Source organism: Brachypodium distachyon, chromosome 1 (assembly GCF_000005505.3).
Source record: "Brachypodium distachyon strain Bd21 chromosome 1, Brachypodium_distachyon_v3.0, whole genome shotgun sequence".
Lineage (NCBI taxonomy): Eukaryota > Viridiplantae > Streptophyta > Magnoliopsida > Poales > Poaceae > Brachypodium > Brachypodium distachyon.
In genome coordinates, this window is record NC_016131.3 from 66,279,964 (window position 1) to 66,299,177 (window position 19,214).

At 44.6% G+C, this 19,214-nt stretch overlaps 2 protein-coding genes, 1 long non-coding RNA gene and 1 pseudogene across 4 annotated transcripts; 3 read left to right on the top strand and 1 right to left on the bottom strand.

Annotated features, from left to right (window-relative positions):
- The first annotated feature begins 5,552 nt into the window (after positions 1–5,552).
- LOC100837537 lies at positions 5,553–6,617 on the top strand (annotated as a pseudogene).
- Positions 6,618–8,427: 1,810 nt separating this feature from the next.
- On the top strand, positions 8,428–12,929 carry LOC100825446 (mitogen-activated protein kinase kinase kinase 1). Its single transcript, XM_010230536.3, has 9 exons — positions 8,428–9,703; positions 10,297–10,381; positions 10,471–10,533; positions 10,638–10,795; positions 10,968–11,043; positions 11,156–11,215; positions 11,683–11,790; positions 11,928–12,188; positions 12,416–12,929. Exons 1-8 carry the CDS (start codon positions 8,583–8,585, stop codon positions 12,159–12,161), a joined length of 1,905 nt encoding a protein of 634 aa, XP_010228838.1. The 5' UTR covers positions 8,428–8,582; the 3' UTR covers positions 12,162–12,188; positions 12,416–12,929.
- A 639-nt stretch (positions 12,930–13,568) lies between these two features.
- LOC100837845 (partner of Y14 and mago) lies at positions 13,569–17,244 on the bottom strand. 2 transcript variants are annotated; one of them, XM_010230537.3, is made up of 4 exons: positions 16,907–17,244; positions 16,682–16,792; positions 15,033–15,284; positions 13,569–14,051 (listed from the first exon to the last, which is right to left on the bottom strand). In XM_010230537.3, the coding sequence occupies exons 1-4, from the start codon at positions 17,090–17,092 to the stop codon at positions 13,914–13,916; spliced, it is 687 nt and encodes a 228-aa protein (XP_010228839.1). In that variant the 5' UTR covers positions 17,093–17,244; the 3' UTR covers positions 13,569–13,913. The 2 variants fall into 2 exon arrangements, with proteins under 2 accessions (XP_010228839.1, XP_024312622.1); XM_024456854.1 differs by having other exon boundaries at positions 15,033–15,281; positions 16,907–17,243.
- Positions 15,667–16,264, top strand: LOC112269771. The gene is made up of 2 exons (XR_002961745.1): positions 15,667–15,767; positions 15,843–16,264. It is a non-coding gene; the product is annotated as an uncharacterized LOC112269771 (long non-coding RNA).
- Positions 17,245–19,214: the final 1,970 nt, after the last annotated feature.

The window sequence follows — 19,214 nt, forward strand, 5'->3', positions numbered from 1 at the left end:
GAAATTGACTACAAATTGAATACATGATAGGAAATTGACTACAGATAGTACATGATAGGATCTGACTACCATATCTACATCTACATCTACACAAATAATAAAGGGAGGAACGCTTCCTTCGTCGTCGTCTGTCACGTCTCGGTCCCACCGCATAAATACGTTTCCTTCGTCCGCAGGTGTTTGCGAGAAACCTCTACGCGCGTCCTTCTTTTTCTGTTTCTTTTTTCTCTCTGGGCAACGTCTCCTTCCTCCAGATCTCAGCTCCTCCTCTTCCCCGTGCACTACTGATCTCCCTTTCTCCAGATCGCCGACCGCTGCTCCCTCCCAACTGTCCGTCGTGTTGCACGCTGGTTCTTCTCTCCGGCGGCCTTTCTCTTCTCGCCGCCATCGCGGGGTCCCCGACAGCCGACCGCTCCTCCAGCGCGCCACCGCTGCTCGTCGCACCTCCCCCTTTTCACTGGCCGAGGTAGCCATAGGGCAGGAGGTACGACGCGGAGAAAGATGTGGCTTCAGGCCAGCACGGAGAGGGCACCTGGGCTGGGTGACCAGTGAGGAGGCAGGACGGCCTGGACGAAGCTTCGGGCCGGCAAGGCGGCGGGCTGCTGGCCTGCTGCATTCTTGCGGCTTCAGCCCGGAGAGGAAGAAACGGAGCTGCGTTCTCGCGGCTTTGGGCTGGCTCGGAGGCTGCAGGTAGCAGGCCGACGAGTACGGTGAGGAGGTGGGGTTACCTGCTCGCAGTTTCAAGCCAGCGAGGACGCACAGCAGCGTGCGCGCGGCCGTTGATCACAAGTTCAGCAGTCAAATTTCATGGAAGACCTTCTTTCTTTGTGGTGTATATTAAGTGCAACTACTAAGATGAATGATCTAAATCATGGTGCTAACTTCATTGACATATAAGGTTAAACACTAGCAATAGTTGGTTTCAGCTGCCTCAATTCTAAATGAGTAGATGAGTAAGTACTGAAACTAATTTTCATAGTTAAGCCTCACAGGCGCAGCTTCTCTCTTGATGTACCTGAATATGCATGTGCAAATCACGAACATCATAAATATCGGGTATGTACTTATAATCTCAATGTGTGCAGGAGTATTGCAAGGTCCCCTCGGCGACTCTTAAGGTTTGAGAATAACTATGATCGATGTCTTTGTGAAAGTTCAAAGATTTAGAACTACTACAGATGCAACACCTCTATATTCTCAAGATTTCAGTATAACTAAGAAATTGAATCTCTAATCAGAAGTAGCCAGTGCTGGAAAAAAAAATCTACAGCCTGACAGCACTACAATGTCTCTAATCAGATTCAGGTGTCTAGCAATAGTGTAGCCGTGTCAATAAAATTATTGTCCATTGGGTTTTTGTGTGGCTTGTAATTATGTAAATAGCTCTGTAATATCCTTTTTGTTTACTCCTCGGTCTCATATATATTAAGTGTCGAAATATTAGATCTATCTAGACATTTTTTAGGTATATATACATCCATATTTGGGCAAATTTAACACACTTAATATGGGACGGAGGTAGTATTAATTAATATAGCATGAGCCTCTAATGCTGTTTTGACCCGGTCAAAAAAAATTACTGAAGCAATATTGATCGTTCGGGGGATTGCAATATTGCAATATCCAGGCAGATGATTAGCCTCACAAGCGTTTGATTTTACTCGCCTGTCGGACAGACGACATATCCCAGACACCACTGCTGTAATCCGTAAATGGACTGTGGGTTGGTACTTAGCTCTGTATTTTTTTTTTATAATGTTCTAGGGCTGGGAGCTCATAATCCAAAAGAATGCGGGTTGCTATGTCTCCAGGTTGTCTGGCCACGCAAGAGAATTGAAATCCCAGGCTCATGTCACGCACGAATGCCATGACTGAAACAGAGATCGTGACAACGCACGGGCACTGTACTAGTTATTACAATGAAAGGAAATGGACTACAAAGTTAAAATTACTACATAGATCATTCGTCTCCAAACTTTTACCAGAGGTGCTCAACTAGATCATCCTTGAACTGTGAGTGAAATGCTCTATTCTCAATCCGTTGATGCATGTAGAGAAACGTAGTCAGTTGTATTGCATGAGTACGAGATACCTTGACTTTTTCTCCCATTTGCTCATAAGTGTAGTCTTGCTGATCGTTGTCTCGCTCATCTTCAACTATCATATTGTGCATTATGACACAAGCTTTCTCCTCTTCCTCCTCACGCTCTGCAATTGCTGCAGCTATGAGTTCGTCATCATCAGATGAAGACGATGACGAATCCATGAGCATGAATAAAACTGATGTGTTTCCACTCATTGTGCTTTGGGAGAGAAAACACCAAGAGAAAAATAAGAGAAGTCACAAGATGGAATGCTTGGAGAGAGGTGGGGGGTCTGGTATATACAGACCTGAAATAGAGCCGTTGGAAAAGTAGCCGTTGGAAATTTGAATTCAAATGGTAGTTATAAGATACTATTAAAATATATGAGAGAGAATATAGACAACATGTATATAGACAAGCTGATGGAAAACTGGAAGATGCTAAAGAGGAATCCATATAGACCATTGTCTATATGAAAATATAGACAACCTCATATAGACAAACTGCTAAGGATGCTCTTATACCTGCACACCCAAGAGACTACAGCAACTGGTGTATGTCTAAGCACCTTTTTTTTTCAATACTCACAAAGGGTGTGACATACTGGTCAGAGCTGGACATGGTTGGGAAGAGGTCACGCGAAAGTGTTTAACTGCTCCCCAATTCTCCATTATTCTCGGCATTACGTCTGCACAGGGCACAGCTATGTCATGTGACACGCCTCCATTGCGCGTGAGCCTCCCTCACGCTCACGACCCATGTCACCCCATGAAAATGAGCTGGATGCAACCTGCTATGCTCTCTTTCAGTACGGTACGGACACCCCAAGTGGCGCTCCGTCTTTGTCTTGACAGCTACGCTTTGTGGAAACCCTGTCCTTTTCCATGACGGCCTGCTCCTTTTTTGGAGTGAGTTCGACCTTTTTTTTAAAAAAACCGGGGAGTGAGTATGAGTTCGACCTTATCATGGAAGGAATGAGCGCTTGTTCGAAATCATGACGATGACTCCCTGGTACGGTATAGTATGGCACGGCATATTTGCGTATTTTCTTTTGGAGCCATCTGATGATTCCTTTTGGATACAGCTGGGCCTGGGTGTGCGCGTTCCACACTGCAGTTTTAATTTTCTCGTCTACCTTGTCGGGTCCTGGGTCTTCCACTTGACCTTTCTTGCGTTTTCTCCTTTTTGCCGTTCATTTCGTGTTGTAGCCTTTTTTACTCGTGGAATATATATATTGTTGCCTTTGTACTAGTCTGTGGGAGCGCCCTAGCTTTTCTTGCGTTTGTCTTTGCTCCATACAAGCACTTTAGTTTGTTACTCCGTGCGCATTTTCCTTGAAACCGTGCGCATTTTGCACCAAGAACAATGGTCTGTCCTGGCGGCCGGGAGACCAAATGATCATCTATTCATCTTCTCCTGTTTCTGGCACGGACTCGTGTGCTTGAGATCCCCAGGTCAACAGGGCTGTATTAGAATTCCCTGTGCCGTGGTCAAAGAGATGTTTAACGTACGTACGTGTCTTCAGCAGGAGGCCGGGAATTATTCTTTTTTTATAGACGTGCAAGTGCATTCAGCGAGTTAGATGCGATAGTAACTGCGAGAATTTGCCGTGCCAGCACGGCCAACGGCTTTGGCCCTTCATGTTTGGGTAAATCGATTGACAGCAGCAGCAGCGACCCAGCAAAAATATAAAAACTGCACGTCGCCCCCGGCCAGATGCCTCAGCGGTAATCTTACGCCATGCGATTTGATCCGGACAAAAAAGAACGATCGAGTCCTCGATCGCGGTAAACATCAGCCTTGCTCGGCTCTTACCGGCGGCCACAAATTTGATAAAGCACAATATGGCGGACGTATGAGCTACATACAACGTCACGAAAGTTATCTTCCATGTCTTTTTTCGTGTATGTAGATTTACGCGTGGTATAATGGAAGATAGGGAACGATTTGGGTTTGTCTCTTGCACTTCCAAGTGTGTTGTGCGGTGCCTGCCTGATGTGCAGGGACCCGTTGGCAGATTATTGAGCTTGCGCACAACAACACTTGAAGAAAATTCTTTTTCAAAAAATAGCAAAAAAACTCATGTATACTCTTTCTATCCTACGTGTAAAAACTTAACAAAAAATTATTTTGATTTATACACATATTTTTTACTATTGTGTACCCTATTTAGTTTTTTCCCCCACTTTTTTGACATTTTGTCAATTTGTGTCAAATCTAATAGACAAGGCCTGGTTATTAAGGCTTTGGTTGGCATTGCTGAACTGAATTGCGCTGAACTTATTTTATAATCTGTTGTTGAAAAATACACACGAAAGCATAAAAAAGTTGGTTAGCCAAATCCAAAAATAGCTAAAAGCCATTAGGAAAAGCTGGATTACCACAATCCACATCAATGCCAAACGAAGCCTAAGTTGTGCTGGCCGGTTGGCGGAGCTAGGTGGGTGACCCGGTGGGGCATGCCCCACCCTTAGAATTTGATCGCATGTATATATTGATAATACAAAAAACTCGGAAAAAAACAATCTCTTATGAAGAAAATGCCAAAAGTTCTGACTCCGCCAATGGTTATTATATGGGTATTCCCGGTTATTAACTTGCGATCTAATTTTTAAAATCCGATGTCAATCTAATAGTCACGTGAATTAACTTTATTGTCACATTATGATTTATTATCATCAAATAATTATCTACTAATAACTCGACGTAGGCACGTCATATATCAGCAAACGATCGATTTACTAGCGTCTAAACTTCAATTTTCATATCACGTATGATCACCGTATCTAATAGGAGACCGGTGTCTGACAGTTGAACTGAATTTTAATTCCGGATAAATAGCTAATATCACATGAAACGATCGATCAATCCAATGCAAACGGCCAAGTAGCTAGTGTTCTGGAGTATATTTTATTGTGGATTACTATCTGAAGCCACATACAAAACACGATAAAGATTATCTTGCCGTTCCCTCCTTCCATTCAAACGTTTCCAGAGTTCCGCATATCAGGTTTCTGGAAACAAATTAATGCTTACTATACATAACTAGGAATCACAGAACACATCTCTGTTCATGCTAGATTAAACGGCTTAATAGGAAGAACCTTCCACGACCGATGCAGCATTTTCTTTTCTTTTTCTCGCACCACGTTATATTTATCTTGTTCGGAGTAATGTTTTGTCGAGAGAGCAGGGCTACTGCCCGGGCAAACATGCCTACTTTCGCTCCTTGACGGTTTGCTGAGAAAGAAAACATCGGACTCGGCCGTGATACACCGACACCGACTCGGACTTGCCATCACGTTGGGCCGATCGACTATAAGTGCAGCGCTAACCCTGCCCCTTCTCTCCCCCAAAAAACAATCGCTCCGGCCAGCAAACAGAAACAAACAAAAGAGAGAGCCATCCATCGATCACACAAGCTAGCCGGCCCGCAATACGCGAGACACCAACCGAAGCAAACACGACATGGGGTGCAGCATGAGCCGTCTCGCCAAGGCGGCCATCTCGGTGGTCATCCTGGCTCTGCTCTTCATGCCCGGCGCCATGGCCGTGGCCGCCGCCAGTTTCGACGCCACTCGCAGCCGGCATCTACAACTCCCTCGTGGATATCTGCGCGGACCGGAGAGCGTCGCGTTCGACGGCGAGGGGCACGGTCCTTATAGCGGCGTCTCCGATGGCCGCATTCTCAAGTGGAACAGGGACAAGATCGGCTAGACCAACTACGCCCACGGTCCCGACTACAGCAGCGAGATGTGCACCGCGTCGAAACTCCGCCCGGAGACCGTCACCGAGAGCCGTTGTGGCCGCCCACGCAGACTGCAGTTTCATCATAAGTCTGGAAACCTATACATAGCTGATGCTTACAAATGCCTCATGCGGGTTGGGCCTGCCGGTGGGGAGGCGACGGTGTTGGTCAACCAGGTGGATGGTGCACCTCTCCGCTTCACCAACGGGGTTGATGTCGATCAGATTACCGGTCAAGTTTACTTCACTGATAGTTCTATGAATTACCAGAGGTCGCAACACGAGATGGTTACCAGGACAGGAGACTCGACGAGCCGTCTCATGAGGTACGACCCACAGACAAACGATGTTACCACACTGCAATCAGGCCTCACGTATCCCAATGGTGTCTCTATCTCTCATGACCGCACACACCTCGTTGTTGCGTCTACCGGTCCATGCAAGCTCTTGAGGTACTGGATCAAAGGACCTGATGTTGGCAAAACCGAGCCGTTTGCTGACCTTCCAGGCTACCCCGACAACGTCAGGCAAGACAGGAGGGGTGGTTACTGGGTGGCTTTGCACCGTGAGAAGAATGAGCTTCCATTCGAATTTGGGAGCCATCTGCTCGCCGTGAGGATCGGACCCAACGGAAAGATACTTGAAGAGATGAGAGGGCCTAAGAGTGTAAGGCCGATGGAGATAGTGGAGAGAAGTAATGGCAAGTACTACATGGGTTCCGTCGAGTTGCCGTATGTCGGCGTAGTTACACATAAATAGGAATGGGTTTGAAATTGTTTTATGTTTGTGATTATTCTCTTGGCCACGTAATCAGTCCATGTAATCAATAAATTAGCATATATCTTTCTTTCAAATGCTAGATTTGTGTTAATTGTCACTGTCTTTCTGCAAACAATCATAAATGATTTATGTATCCTAAAAGTTTTTGTTTATTTACATGCTTCAAAAGAAGCAAAGAAAAAATAGTTTTCGGCCGTGGTCTCTCAATCTCTGTAGCAGACAAAACAGAGCACAAGTCGTCTAACAGAACATGGAAGATTTCTTCTATTCTGAATGTGAGTATAGAATATGCTAAAAACAGAGAAATGATGTGAAAGAATTTTCAAGATCCAGAAGAGCCATTTTGTATTCTGTTCTTGTGAGGTATAAACGAAAAAGACACACTAATAAATGAGTAAAAGTGCTCAATTTTTTTAATTAAAATATAATACTTTATGTTAATTAAATAAGTAAAGAGGGCGAGCTCCCCCAGTGTTAGAAAAGGAAGAAGAAGATGAGCTCTCAAAAAGTGTCGGGGGAATGACTCCGGGTAGGGTCATGACGACACATATTGGCCGGCTAAACAAGAGCAAGGCTGACGTAAGCAAGTAAGCCGGTATTGTTAAGCCGACTTTCTAACAGGCCGGCATACCAAGAGCATGCCGGTATCTCTATCTTGTCTCATGTGATTGCAGGACAAGCACAAGCTATCTTATCCCGGTTGGAGCCGGAATATGCCAACGGTCTCATCCTGGTCGCACGGCCTAAAGTAAAGTTATGCTCCTTTAATGACGGAAAAGCAGTCGTTGCTCACGTCGCTGTGCCGGACGACTGCAGAGTGACGCGCCATAGAAGGACGGTGACGAAAGACGGGGCATGGCTACAGTGCGCGCCGTCTCACAGTACGAAAAGCACAAAACTGCGTTGTCCCCTCCCGGACAATCCGGAGGGGACCATGGACATACCCGACGGGCCCGGGAGTAGTTAGGGTTTCCCCTTGTCCCACTCGTCTTACTAACTTCTCTAGCCTGTAAATAAAGGCTCCACCCCTCCTGTAAGAGGGTTCCTCCCGTAAACACTAGAAGCTCTCCTTCTTCTTCTTCCTCTGAACACAGTTCAAGGAGCACCATTGTAGTTCTTTGTCATCTCGGCTAATACGAACAAATCAGGAGTAGGAACTTTACCTCTACAAGAGGGCTCCGAACCTAGGTAAACATCATGTCCTCCCTGAGTTGTGCGTAGTTACCCTACGCCATCCCTCCTCCGGATCCACCATCGTCCATCGGCCCTAACTCAAGCCATCCCATGACATCTGCCGTGACACCACCACGGCAAAAAGAGCTCCGGAACAACACGTTAGCGTCCTGCAATTTCCTGGCATGCGAAAGACCGTGCGTCGAGGCTCGCTGCTATCGCCGCTTTTGACGATCAAATATATTAGCAGTCTTGACAGTTTTCCAGGTAGAGGGTGTGATCTTCTCTTAGGCGGTAAATTGTCCGCTTAGCTATGCACTCACGCACGTAAGAATGTAAGATGCTCCTGATTACTGGCTGCTTATTTGGCAAAACCGCAAAAGCAACACGCCGATCCGGCGACCGTTCGCCCCAGAATAGACGTCTGGGCACACGCCAGCACCGCAAACCATTCCAAGCCGCCGGATTCGCTCACCGGCACCGCAGCTGAGCTGAGATGAGCTCTCCGTGGTTGCCTTGCGCCTGGCTGACCGGACCGGAGAAAAGCCCAAGGCCCCGGTGCCACCACACAAGACGAGTCAATGTGACAACGCCCCGCCCGTCTCTTCCTCGGCTCATCACCCACCCCAAAAAAACCAAAAAGCCTCAGCGGCTAAAAAAAATCTCCCATCCTGCCGTCTCCTCCATTCCCCACACAGCCAAAGAGCTTTCTCTCTTCCTTCCTTCCTTGCTCGCTTTTGGGGTCAACAACCCTTCTCGCAGGTTCGGCACGGAAGCATCCATGAGCCGACGCCGCTGATGGGCCCGCAGTCGCAGGACACCGCGTCGTCGTCGTCGTCGTCGCCGTCGGGCGGCTCGTCCAGGCGCCGCGCCAGGCTCGACCGCCGCAACGCGTCGAAGAACATCGGGTACGACGCCTCGCTCTTCTGCACCTTGCCGTCCCCGCCCCGGGCCTCCTCGGCGTCGGCCTCCGGGGCGCCGTCGCTCGCCAGCTCCGCGGCCTGCTCCCTCGACCTCACCAGTTTCCGCATCGGCGGCAGCGGCGACGGCGGCGGGGACGTCCTGCTCCTCTGCCGCAACCTCGGCCTCTCCGGCCCCGACGACTTCGCAATCTCCCTCACCGACTGGGAGGCGCACAAGGCCTTCCGCTCCTCCTCCGCCTCCAGCTCCCCCACCGCGCAGTCACGCCCTGACTGCCGCCCTGCACGAGACTCCCGGCTCCGTCCCGACGACTTCGCCATCTCCCTCGCCGACTCGGAGGCGCCCAAGGCCTCCTCCTCCTGCAGCTCCCCCTCAGCGCAGTCACACCCTGACCGCTCTGTACGGGACTCCCCGTTCCGCCCCGAGGCTTCCAAGGAACTGGCCTTGACTGTGGCTGCTGGTTTCGAGCTCCCGGCCAAGGGAACTTCTAGGGACGCGCCAATTGAGGCTCCAGCGCGGCTGGCATGGTTGGATCCGCAACAGCCAGCTCGTCCGGATGTGAGGAAATCAGGCTGCGATGGAGGAATTAAGGGCGTGCGCCCGCCGCCGGTGATGCTCAAGCCGCCGCCATCGGTGGCGCTACCGCCTGCCTGTCTGGTAGGTTCAACGTGGGATATCATGCGATCGTTCGCGCCAGATGACAAAGGGCAGGCTCCGGCGAGCAGATCTGATCGTGATTTTGGAGGTCAGGATGCAGCGGAGGAGGAGGAAGATGCGGAGGAAGTGTTGACGTTTGATGAGCTCAGGCTGGGGGAGACGTCCGAGGAATTCACGGGCACATCTTCGATATCAACAATAAACGACGATGAGAGCACAACAACCGAGTCTATGTTCTACATCTCACCGAATGGGAGGTTTAGGAGGAAGATCCGGTCATGGAATCGAGGTGTGCTCTTGGGCAGTGGCTCGTTTGGGACGGTCTACGAGGGGATCAGCGAGTATGTTTTCTGCGGAGGAACTCCACTGTTTCTTATATGCTGTTTCTTAAGATCGTGCTTGAGATTAACTTGCTATGTCTGTCCATAGATATTGCATGTTAGAGCTTCATGATTTCATCTTCAACAACTTAGGTAGTGTTTGGATGCAGCTCAAGGTGAAATTAAACAACACAATCCTGTGACAACTAGAATTAGATAGAGTCAGAATGTCATCCAATTCAAAACCAAATTCTTCTAGAATACTACAGAATACGGTAATTTGTTTAATTTACTACATATGTTCCAGTTGAATACCAAATTCTTGGGATTCGACTTCCCCTGGAGGTAGGGTGTATTATGAAAGGAGGTTAATCATAGATTATCAGAGACCCTAAAATTCTTTCTGGGTTGATGTCTGAGCTATTAATGGGGACAGACTGTGTTCACTATTTGTGTTGTATTTAGACAGGCACTGAGGTAGCATCTGTTATTCTTTTTATGCTTTAGTGTTCAGTTGGAATGAATACCTTTATTGTACTCTGCTTTATGTTTTCCTGTTATAAGTTTCCTACATGCTATTCTACTTCTGCATCTTATGGTATAATGCTTTGCAGTGAGGGTGTCTTTTTTGCTGTCAAAGAAGTGTGTGTGTCCGATCAAGGGAGCAACGCACAGCAGTGTATTTTTCAGCTCGAACAGGTTGGTGTGGATGTTTCTTTTAGTTTGTTACCTATCTTCAGTGGTGGATTCTGAAATTTGACTTTTAATAACTTCATTCGACTTTTCAGGAAATTGCACTCCTGAGTCAGTTTGAACATGAGAACATAGTACATTATTATGGAACTGACAAGGTAAGTTCATTATTGCCTGCAACACTTTATTGAAGTTCCTTTGTGCTATTGTACCATTCAATTCTTCTTTTATGCTGACAACCATCCAACTGTGACTGTTGCAGGAGGACTCAAAACTTTATATCTTCCTTGAACTAGTGACCCAAGGATCTCTTGTATCTTTGTATCAGAAATACCGTCTCCGAGATACTCATGTTTCAGCATATACAAGACAAATCCTTAATGGGCTGACTTACCTCCATGAGAGAAACATTGTTCATAGGTAATAAGATTACCTTAATTCATGCATTATTTTGTAAAACTAGATCACTTATTCTTGTGTCTCGCCTTCTAAAATAAGATTGCCTTAATTCACATTGGCAAGTCTTAGGGAATCAAGTATTCTTTTCATTTACTTTTACATTCTGAGATTAATTCAAAATATCATCTTGCAGAGATATCAAATGTGCTAACATACTGGTGCATGCCAATGGATCTGTGAAACTAGCAGATTTTGGACTTGCTAAGGAGGTGTGCTTACTTTCTTGCAAACCTGCATAATTTAATGTTCGTTATTTGAATAATGTAATTTCCCATGCACTACCTTCTTGATACAAAACATCACTTATCTATTGTCTTTCAGGCTACCAAACTCAATATGCTTAAATCATGCAAAGGAACTGTATATTGGATGGCACCTGAGGTATATCACCGTACTAAAAAATCAGATTAGAATCTGCTCAGATTTGCTTGTTTATGTTTACTCATTTCCTTTAGTAAGTCATCCTGAATGATTGATTAGCAAGTAGTAGTATCTACCATCTAGAGGTAAAGTGTTGTGATGGTGAACAGTGTTGGAGTTATGTCCTGGAGTACTATTTCACACAACATCAGTTCAGTTGGCTTACTCCACCTGGACCTTTGGTTGTTGTCGTGACACAGAACCATTGAACATCTAGCCACGTTCTATTAATGTTGATGCTTGGTAAATTAATGGCTGTGTTACCAGTGATGATTTTAAGCTGGACTGGTTCTGTGAGGCTTGTAATACCAAGTGATGTGGCTATTCTTAATTTCTGGCTTGACAAGATATTTGGCTTAAGCATAATGGCATGTATGATGTGTCCATACCCTGGAAGATTATTCTAAATGGGCACACTGAACTTTCAGGTCGTCAATCCCAAGAAAACATATGGACCTGCAGCTGATATATGGAGTTTGGGTTGCACAGTCCTAGAGATGCTGACACGTCAACTTCCCTATCCTGATCTGGAATGGGTGAGTAATTCTTCATCTGCAAAGTACTAACTCTTGCAAGTGTGTGAATTACAGTGTTGGTTTCAAATCCGGTAAAGGTATATGATTTATTATTCGATTCCCATTATTCAAACCGATTTGTGCAACTTGTTCTGCAGACACAAGCACTATACAGGATTGGTAAGGGGGAACCACCACAAATTCCAAATGTTCTCTCGAGGGATGCTCGTGATTTCATAAGCCAGTGTGTTAAACCCAATCCAGAAGATAGACCTTCTGCATCCAAACTCTTGGATCATCCATTTGTGAATAGATCGATGCGGTCTATACGATCTATGCGGACGTCTTCGCGCCTAAATTCGTCTACACGTGGCATGAGTGTATTGAACTGAGGACAACTGCAACACATTGACAAAATTGTAAGTTGATCTTCTATCTTTTTTTTACATAAATATTGGTTAGTTACTTATGGTTCCTATATGGTGGTTTTGCTTCATGAACCCGGAGAAGTCGAGAACCATGTTGCTCACAGCAATTTTTTATTTAGACTACACAACTTTCTTGCACTAAGTTGCCATTTGTTCTTCTATAAGCCATGGTTTATTTGACTTCTGGGTTCTGACTTGTGTGCTTATTCTATTTCCAGATATTAGTCATTGGTAATCATGTGGAGCTGGCTGGGAAAAGGATGATTCCTTCTTTTTTTAACCAAGAAACAGGATTGTCAACCCGCATCCTGGTAGCCTCTTGTTGCATTAGTTGATTCTTTATCATATTTACAGGGGAGATGTTCTCGTGATCCGGCTATATTCTTCTGCCCGGAGAGTAGAGTAAATGTGCACCCGAGCACATGAGCATAGTGTAAAGTAGTACTAGTAAGTAGATGTAGATATGCACGCATGTTCATGTGGCGATTGCCTTGATGTCAATGTCATGGTGTGGTGTGACTGTGTGAGATTCATTGCCTGATCCAACTGCAAGACAGAGGAGAGCAAGGGGGGGCTTCGCTTTGGAACTTACGAGAACATACAGTAGTTATCTTGGAATTGCTTGTGCCTTACGAACTTATGCCAAGGCAGGACCGTGCGGCAAAATTTTCTCTGAATTGTACGGGCGTTCCTAGGAAGTTTCTTCCGTTGGCTGGTGCTCGCCATTTGGCATGTATCGACCGTTCTGCTTTAGCTTTTCGCCATCTAACGCGTTAGTTGCTGACTCAAGTTGCCTGCTTCTGTGTGCCTTTGTTTTTTTAAGAAAAATCATTGTCTACCACATCAATATAAACGACGAACAAGAAGTGCTTACAGTTCAACCCTCAGGAACGGTCCGTCGGCCCGTCGCCTGGACAAAATTTGAAGGATAAGTCGACGGACTGCCTACCTGGCCATATTTACCGTAGTATTCACTAAAATAAAGACCATTTTAATTCATATACTTTGTAATAATGACTAATACTATACTGAAACCGAGAGTATAATACGGAGTATTAGTTATTATTATATGAATTAAAATGGTCCTTAAATCTTGTTGGCCATATAATACGGAGTAGATGTTTTGGCTTTGTCCTAATGATGCTGCAAAACTGTTGGAAATCTTTCGACGTCACTTACGGCAAATCTAAATCTTGTTCTGGGTTCTTGTGATGCCTGGGTTTCCATGCCGATTGTCAGATAATCATTCTTCTATGCCCCCTGCTTTCTTACGTGTAGCTCTATGTAAAGTGTCGCCATCAATCAATACAAAGCCAGGTTTGCCGTAAAAAAAAGAAATATTACTTGATCCAAGAAATAGGGTATACCACAGAGCGGATAAAAGAGTAAATTAGTTCAGCGTGGAAGAATAACCAAAGTCGGCACGATACACTGAAGCAACAGCCACCCCATGGCAAATTGGTTTTCTCATTGTATCTATGATATGACGAATGGATCTTCATTACAAATTTGGAACTGATGGGCTTACATGAGACAATTGTGGCGAAAAAACTTCCATTCTGTGCAAACCCCACATCTACGGGAATGCTTTTCCAGACCCATAGGTGCTGGACAAGAATAGCATGGTCGACTGAATTTTCTGGGTCAGCAATAACGCCACAGCAGGCGCACGGGACTGATGGTTCGAGTTTACATCAGAGCTTTGGCCAACTTTGTCTAGGAAGCAGATTGAACCCTCCTGGACTCCAAAAGCTTCAGCTCTTCACGCCAACCCTCGATCTTTTTCGTTTTCTCCAGTTGATCAGGTTTCAATTTTTCTGGCTCCCCTTGCACTTGTGCCTCAGCTAAGCGTATCTGTCAGAATCAAGACAAAACCATCTCAAGTTAAAACTCATCCTATTTGAATAGCATAAGTCGCAATCCAAAACAAAACAGGAGGATATGAATTAACCAGAATGCCCCAAAACAAAGAAAAACACCATTCAAGAAAATCAAATCCTGAACATGTCGTTTCAGTTATATTTAGTTCAATACTGACAAATCAAATCTCCTCATCTACTATGGCTGCCCCTACAAAGCTATAGGTTTAAAGCATGGACATGATAATACCTTAAATGTCCTGTAAGAACAACAGAAATAAAACAACATAGTCCATAATTGATAAAGCTGCATTACATGTCCTCCATCTAAAAAATTAATAAACAAAAACTGATTTCCACATCAGATTCTTGACAGTTGGCATGAAATAACCAGAAAGTAGGAGAAACCCGGTTACAGTAAGCCAGAGACAAATTATCATTGATTACAAGGTACTCAATTACAAAATATAAGGCATATTAGGTTTCATTAAGACAAGGCTTTGACCAAGAAATACTTTGTTAGTACATATGTGATTTATGTGATATGAAAATGGTGTCAAAAGATTTGTTTCCAGAAGTACTTACTTATAATTGTGATTTTATATCACCTAAACCACATGTTCACAGAGTAATTCTTGGTCAGAGTCGTGTCTTAACGAAACCTAATACGTGTTATATTTCAAAAGAGGGAGTACCAACTAATTCCGCAAAAAAATACTTAAAATGTGAAACTAATGCTCAAAGTTTTGGAAGATTTTGCATGAAACAACAAATCTAACTTACTAGTAGATCCTAGTGAAAATCTACCCATTCCAGGACCCAGCATAGCCAGCAAGTGGTATAAAAATGCCTTCAAGAACTGGACTGGGAACAGGATAACGCTTGGCTTATCTTTGTGTTGCAAAATAAAGGCACCAATAAATTTTGAACAGTACACACAGGCAGATGAGTGAAGGAGCAAGGGAGGAGGGAGAACCTTTTTCTTCAGTGCTCGGATTTTCTTATCTATCTCGGGAGCAGATGACTCTGATTGCAAGTTGTCAGTAGCATTTGTGGAAGGGGTTGCTACAAGAGGAGATTCAGAAATAGCAACCCCACTTAGCTGCTCTGCTACACTGTCCACCATATCACTCTGCTTATTAGTCGAAGAAAGAACCGTGTGAGTTTCTCGGGCATCAGCCTCCTCTATATCCAAGCTCTTTCCTTTATCATTTGTTGAACTACCCTGCTAATGAATAAGAAAATGTCCAGTATCAACCATAAATCCATTGCATAAACCAGATAGTTTTTCGATGTAAAAGATATCCAATCATTATGATGCTAGTACAATACAAGCATACATAAAAAAATGTTTTTGTTGGCCCAATTATAGACCAGGGAATTTATGAATAGAAATTTCCTATTGTTTTAAAATCCTCGAGGTTATATTTGACATAATATTAATAGCTCATTTCATATTAGCATATTGTGTATAAGATATTGTCACATTTAAGAATTGTGCAGTAAAACTTGCTGTACCATGGCAGCTGTGCTGTGTCCCTTTTGCTTGTTCAATAATTGATTAATGTTTGGGTGGTTGTTACTTGACCCCATTGCTACTTGAGTCAGAAGAGGCTAAATGAGCTTGCCGCATGACTTGAACAGATACCCCTGTTGCACTGTTGCCAGAAGGACAGTCATGAACAATATGCCATTGTGTCACTTTGTTCAGGTCAGTTTGATTTCTCACATCACACTTATGTTTAAGCAAGAGCTACATCATGGATAGTACATAATTCTTGATCAGGTGTCCAGATCCCCATTGTCGCCATATCGGTGCTAACCAAGATGAGAACTACAATCATGATGACAATACTAAGAAACGGGGCTAGATGGGTGTAATAAGAAAATGTGCATGCCATGCAGCAATAATAGTCGACAACTAGACTGGAAACTGGAATAGATTACTAGAGCTTGAGAATGTTGCATGTGCTCATGGTGCCTGAAGCCCTGATAGAACATGAGCTCGAGCATTGCAACAAGTGAACACACAAACAATGTTGCGAACTGTTGCCGTCATGAATCACTAATTCGTTCAAAACGAGGAAATGATGAGACAGCATGATTGAGATGAGAAGCATGACTGTTTGGTTTAGAAAATAGAGCAAGAGGGGGCACACGGACAGCTAAATAATGGTAATAAAACAATTTCCTGACTGTGTTATGCTAGATTTATACAGCCATGGGTATGTATATTACTGCAGCCCTACTAATCATGTCTTTGTGGAGATAGATGATATACACATATGATTGTCAGCTGCAACAACAACTCAAACTATCAGTATCACTATGAGCACAAGAAGTTAAAAGTCTTGCGGAGCACACAGGAAAAGTCATCAGTTAAAACTGGCATAGTTCTTTGGCCGAAGATATTGATGTTTATGCTTTTGTCGGAACTGAGCTCTAAATCAAAATATCAGAGAGATAACAGCACTGTTCAACCTCAACATAACGAATAAATGAGCAAAGGTCAATGCTGTACTCGATTGCGTTTGCGAGAAACCTACCTATAGCCTAGCTAATTCAACCAAATCTGACGATTTCTGTAGCATCAATGGTGACACAATGACCAGACAGGAAGCCTACCTGGTGCCGTTTCTCCTTACGCCGCTCATTGCGCTTTGCTGCCTTCGTCTTGGGCTTGGCATCGAGCGCAGGATCGTACCCCGGTGTCACGTCGGGCCCTGACTTCCTCATCTGCACCGAGCACGAAACAAGCTTAAGCCCCCATCCCCAATAAGAACGACGAGACCAACAACGGAACAGCTTTGGTGAGAGAGTAGTTGTACGAGGAAGAGTGTGGGGACTCACGAGGGCGCCCTTGGACTGGTAGATGGCAACCTCGTCCTGCGGGACGTAGCCGGCGCGGATGCGGATCTCCTTGCGGAGCGATCCGTCCGGGCGGCGCGTCGGCGCGATGATGCGCTCGCCTTCCTTGGGGATGGTGAGGAGACGCCGCTGCTCGCTGCTGCTGCCGTCGGAGGCGGCGGTGTCCATGGCAGCGGAGGTGCACGGGGGTTTGGAGGGGGAGGAATTAGGCTGCGGCGGCGGCGGGCACGGGATGGGTTTAGGGGTAGTGCAGGCGTCAGAGTTAAGACCGGGGACGGGAAACCGGAGGTTGGGTCGGGGTGAGAATCGTAAGATTGCGGCATTGGAGTCGAATTGTGTTTCCGTTTCCTTTTACACAGAGAATACCTTTTGCTCCTTCAGAAAAATAGCAGATTTCACGTTACTCGCTAATTAAAAAGAAAAATAGCAGATTTCACTTTACTCACAAATTAAAAAGAGAAACGTCGGAGGATGTAATCCGTCTACTGGCCGATGATATCGCCGTGTCTACAAGTTAATGGAATGGCTGCCTTCCTTTAAAAAAAAAGAAAAGTTTGAAATGGTTTGGGCGATTTCTTTATAAACTTATCAATAATTCAAATTTATGAGGCTATAAGGCGAAATGCATATCAGCTTGTACGAGGCTCTGCTCGTACCATCCGCATTGTCAAAGAGGCATGTTTGCTTTCAGATCCGGAGAAAGCAAGTCTATAGATGAGCGATCGAGATGGTTGACTAGAGAAAGGTGAATACACAGTTATAAATTTTTCAGTTTTTAATTAATTGCAATTAAGCACTAGGCAATATAAGGTTCTCTAAATGCAACTAGATGAAACAATCATATACGATGTTACACAAGTGAGTAAGGATACAAAGAAGATAACAACACAATCATATATGATGTTTTTGTGCTATAATTGCAATGATTCTCGAATATGAGATTCAGAAGAAAAAAACTCATCTGCATATGTGGAGACATCTGAGTCATGTCTCTATGAATAACCAAAAATTACTGATGGATCCGTTTTCCTGGTCATGAGCATGCCAGTAATTATAGAACACATTGTTGGTGGAACAATGGTGTTGAATACACCTAACTTATAATGAACCGTGATATCACATCGTAACTTATAAATAGACAACACTAATATCTATCCCTTGCGCATGAGAATATTGAGCATTTTCATACCAGAAGGATATTTTGGGGTCGTCTAACGTTATTCCGTAATTGGGGACAATAATGATGGCTTTTGGGTATTCTATAAACATATGAACATGACTTAATAGTTCAAGGTTGGGATTTACTCCTCTTGCGATGGAGAGATACAATTTGGACCCACTCAGTATTATTGTATTCATTATCGTCGCGCCTGACACTTGTCATATATGTTCACGGGGATACCGGAATACGAATATGAGTTGAAAACTACAAAACCAGGAATGAGGATATTTGTTAAGTCTCGCGTCGGGTTTTGTAAAGTTATCGTGAAATAAAGGGATTAATATATGAGATGACGAAGATTCGCTTGATAAGCTCGTTCGTGTATATGTGGGAATTAATATGGTTAGCTTTGACCCCGCTATTAATTATTGATGTGAAGGTGTTCTGAATCATGTCCACATGTTACCAAACCTGCCGGGTCACATGCTTAACGTCTAGTTGTTTGTAAATGAATCTAACTTGTGTGGAATCGAGAGATTACATACAAGTGTTCCGATAGTCACTGGAGTGCATTGGGGAATTTCGGAAGGTACGAAAAACTTATAGAATTGTTAAGTTACCGGAAGGTCATGAGGTTCGGAAAAGATCCAAAATGTTTTGTATAATTTAATTTGACTATTATAGGAATTTATTGGAGAGTCCAATGAAATAAACATAATGGGTTGAGGGAGGCGGTGTCCTAATACTTGTGGGGCAAGAAATGAAAGAAGTATCTAACCCTGGCCGCCGGGGGCTTCCCTACCCGAGCTGAGCAGCCGCCCTCCTCTCCCCTAGCTGCCGGCTTCGAAGCAAGCAGGCAGAGCCCTGCGTCTCTCCCAGATTGAACTGTGGATTTGAACTATAGTTCAATCTGATCTACGCTCTTTCTCTCCTAATTGGATTCGATTGATTCCACCGTTGCTGGATCATCCAGTTGTTCCGTGCAACCTCACGTGTGACTGCGCTGAACTGTTGCTGCAGAACGCATGTACACCAACAGAGGGGATCTAACTTGATCCCTCGGAGCTTGGAGCGAGGAATGAAATCCTTATACCTAGAGTTAGGGATTTGAATCAGGCTTCACTAACT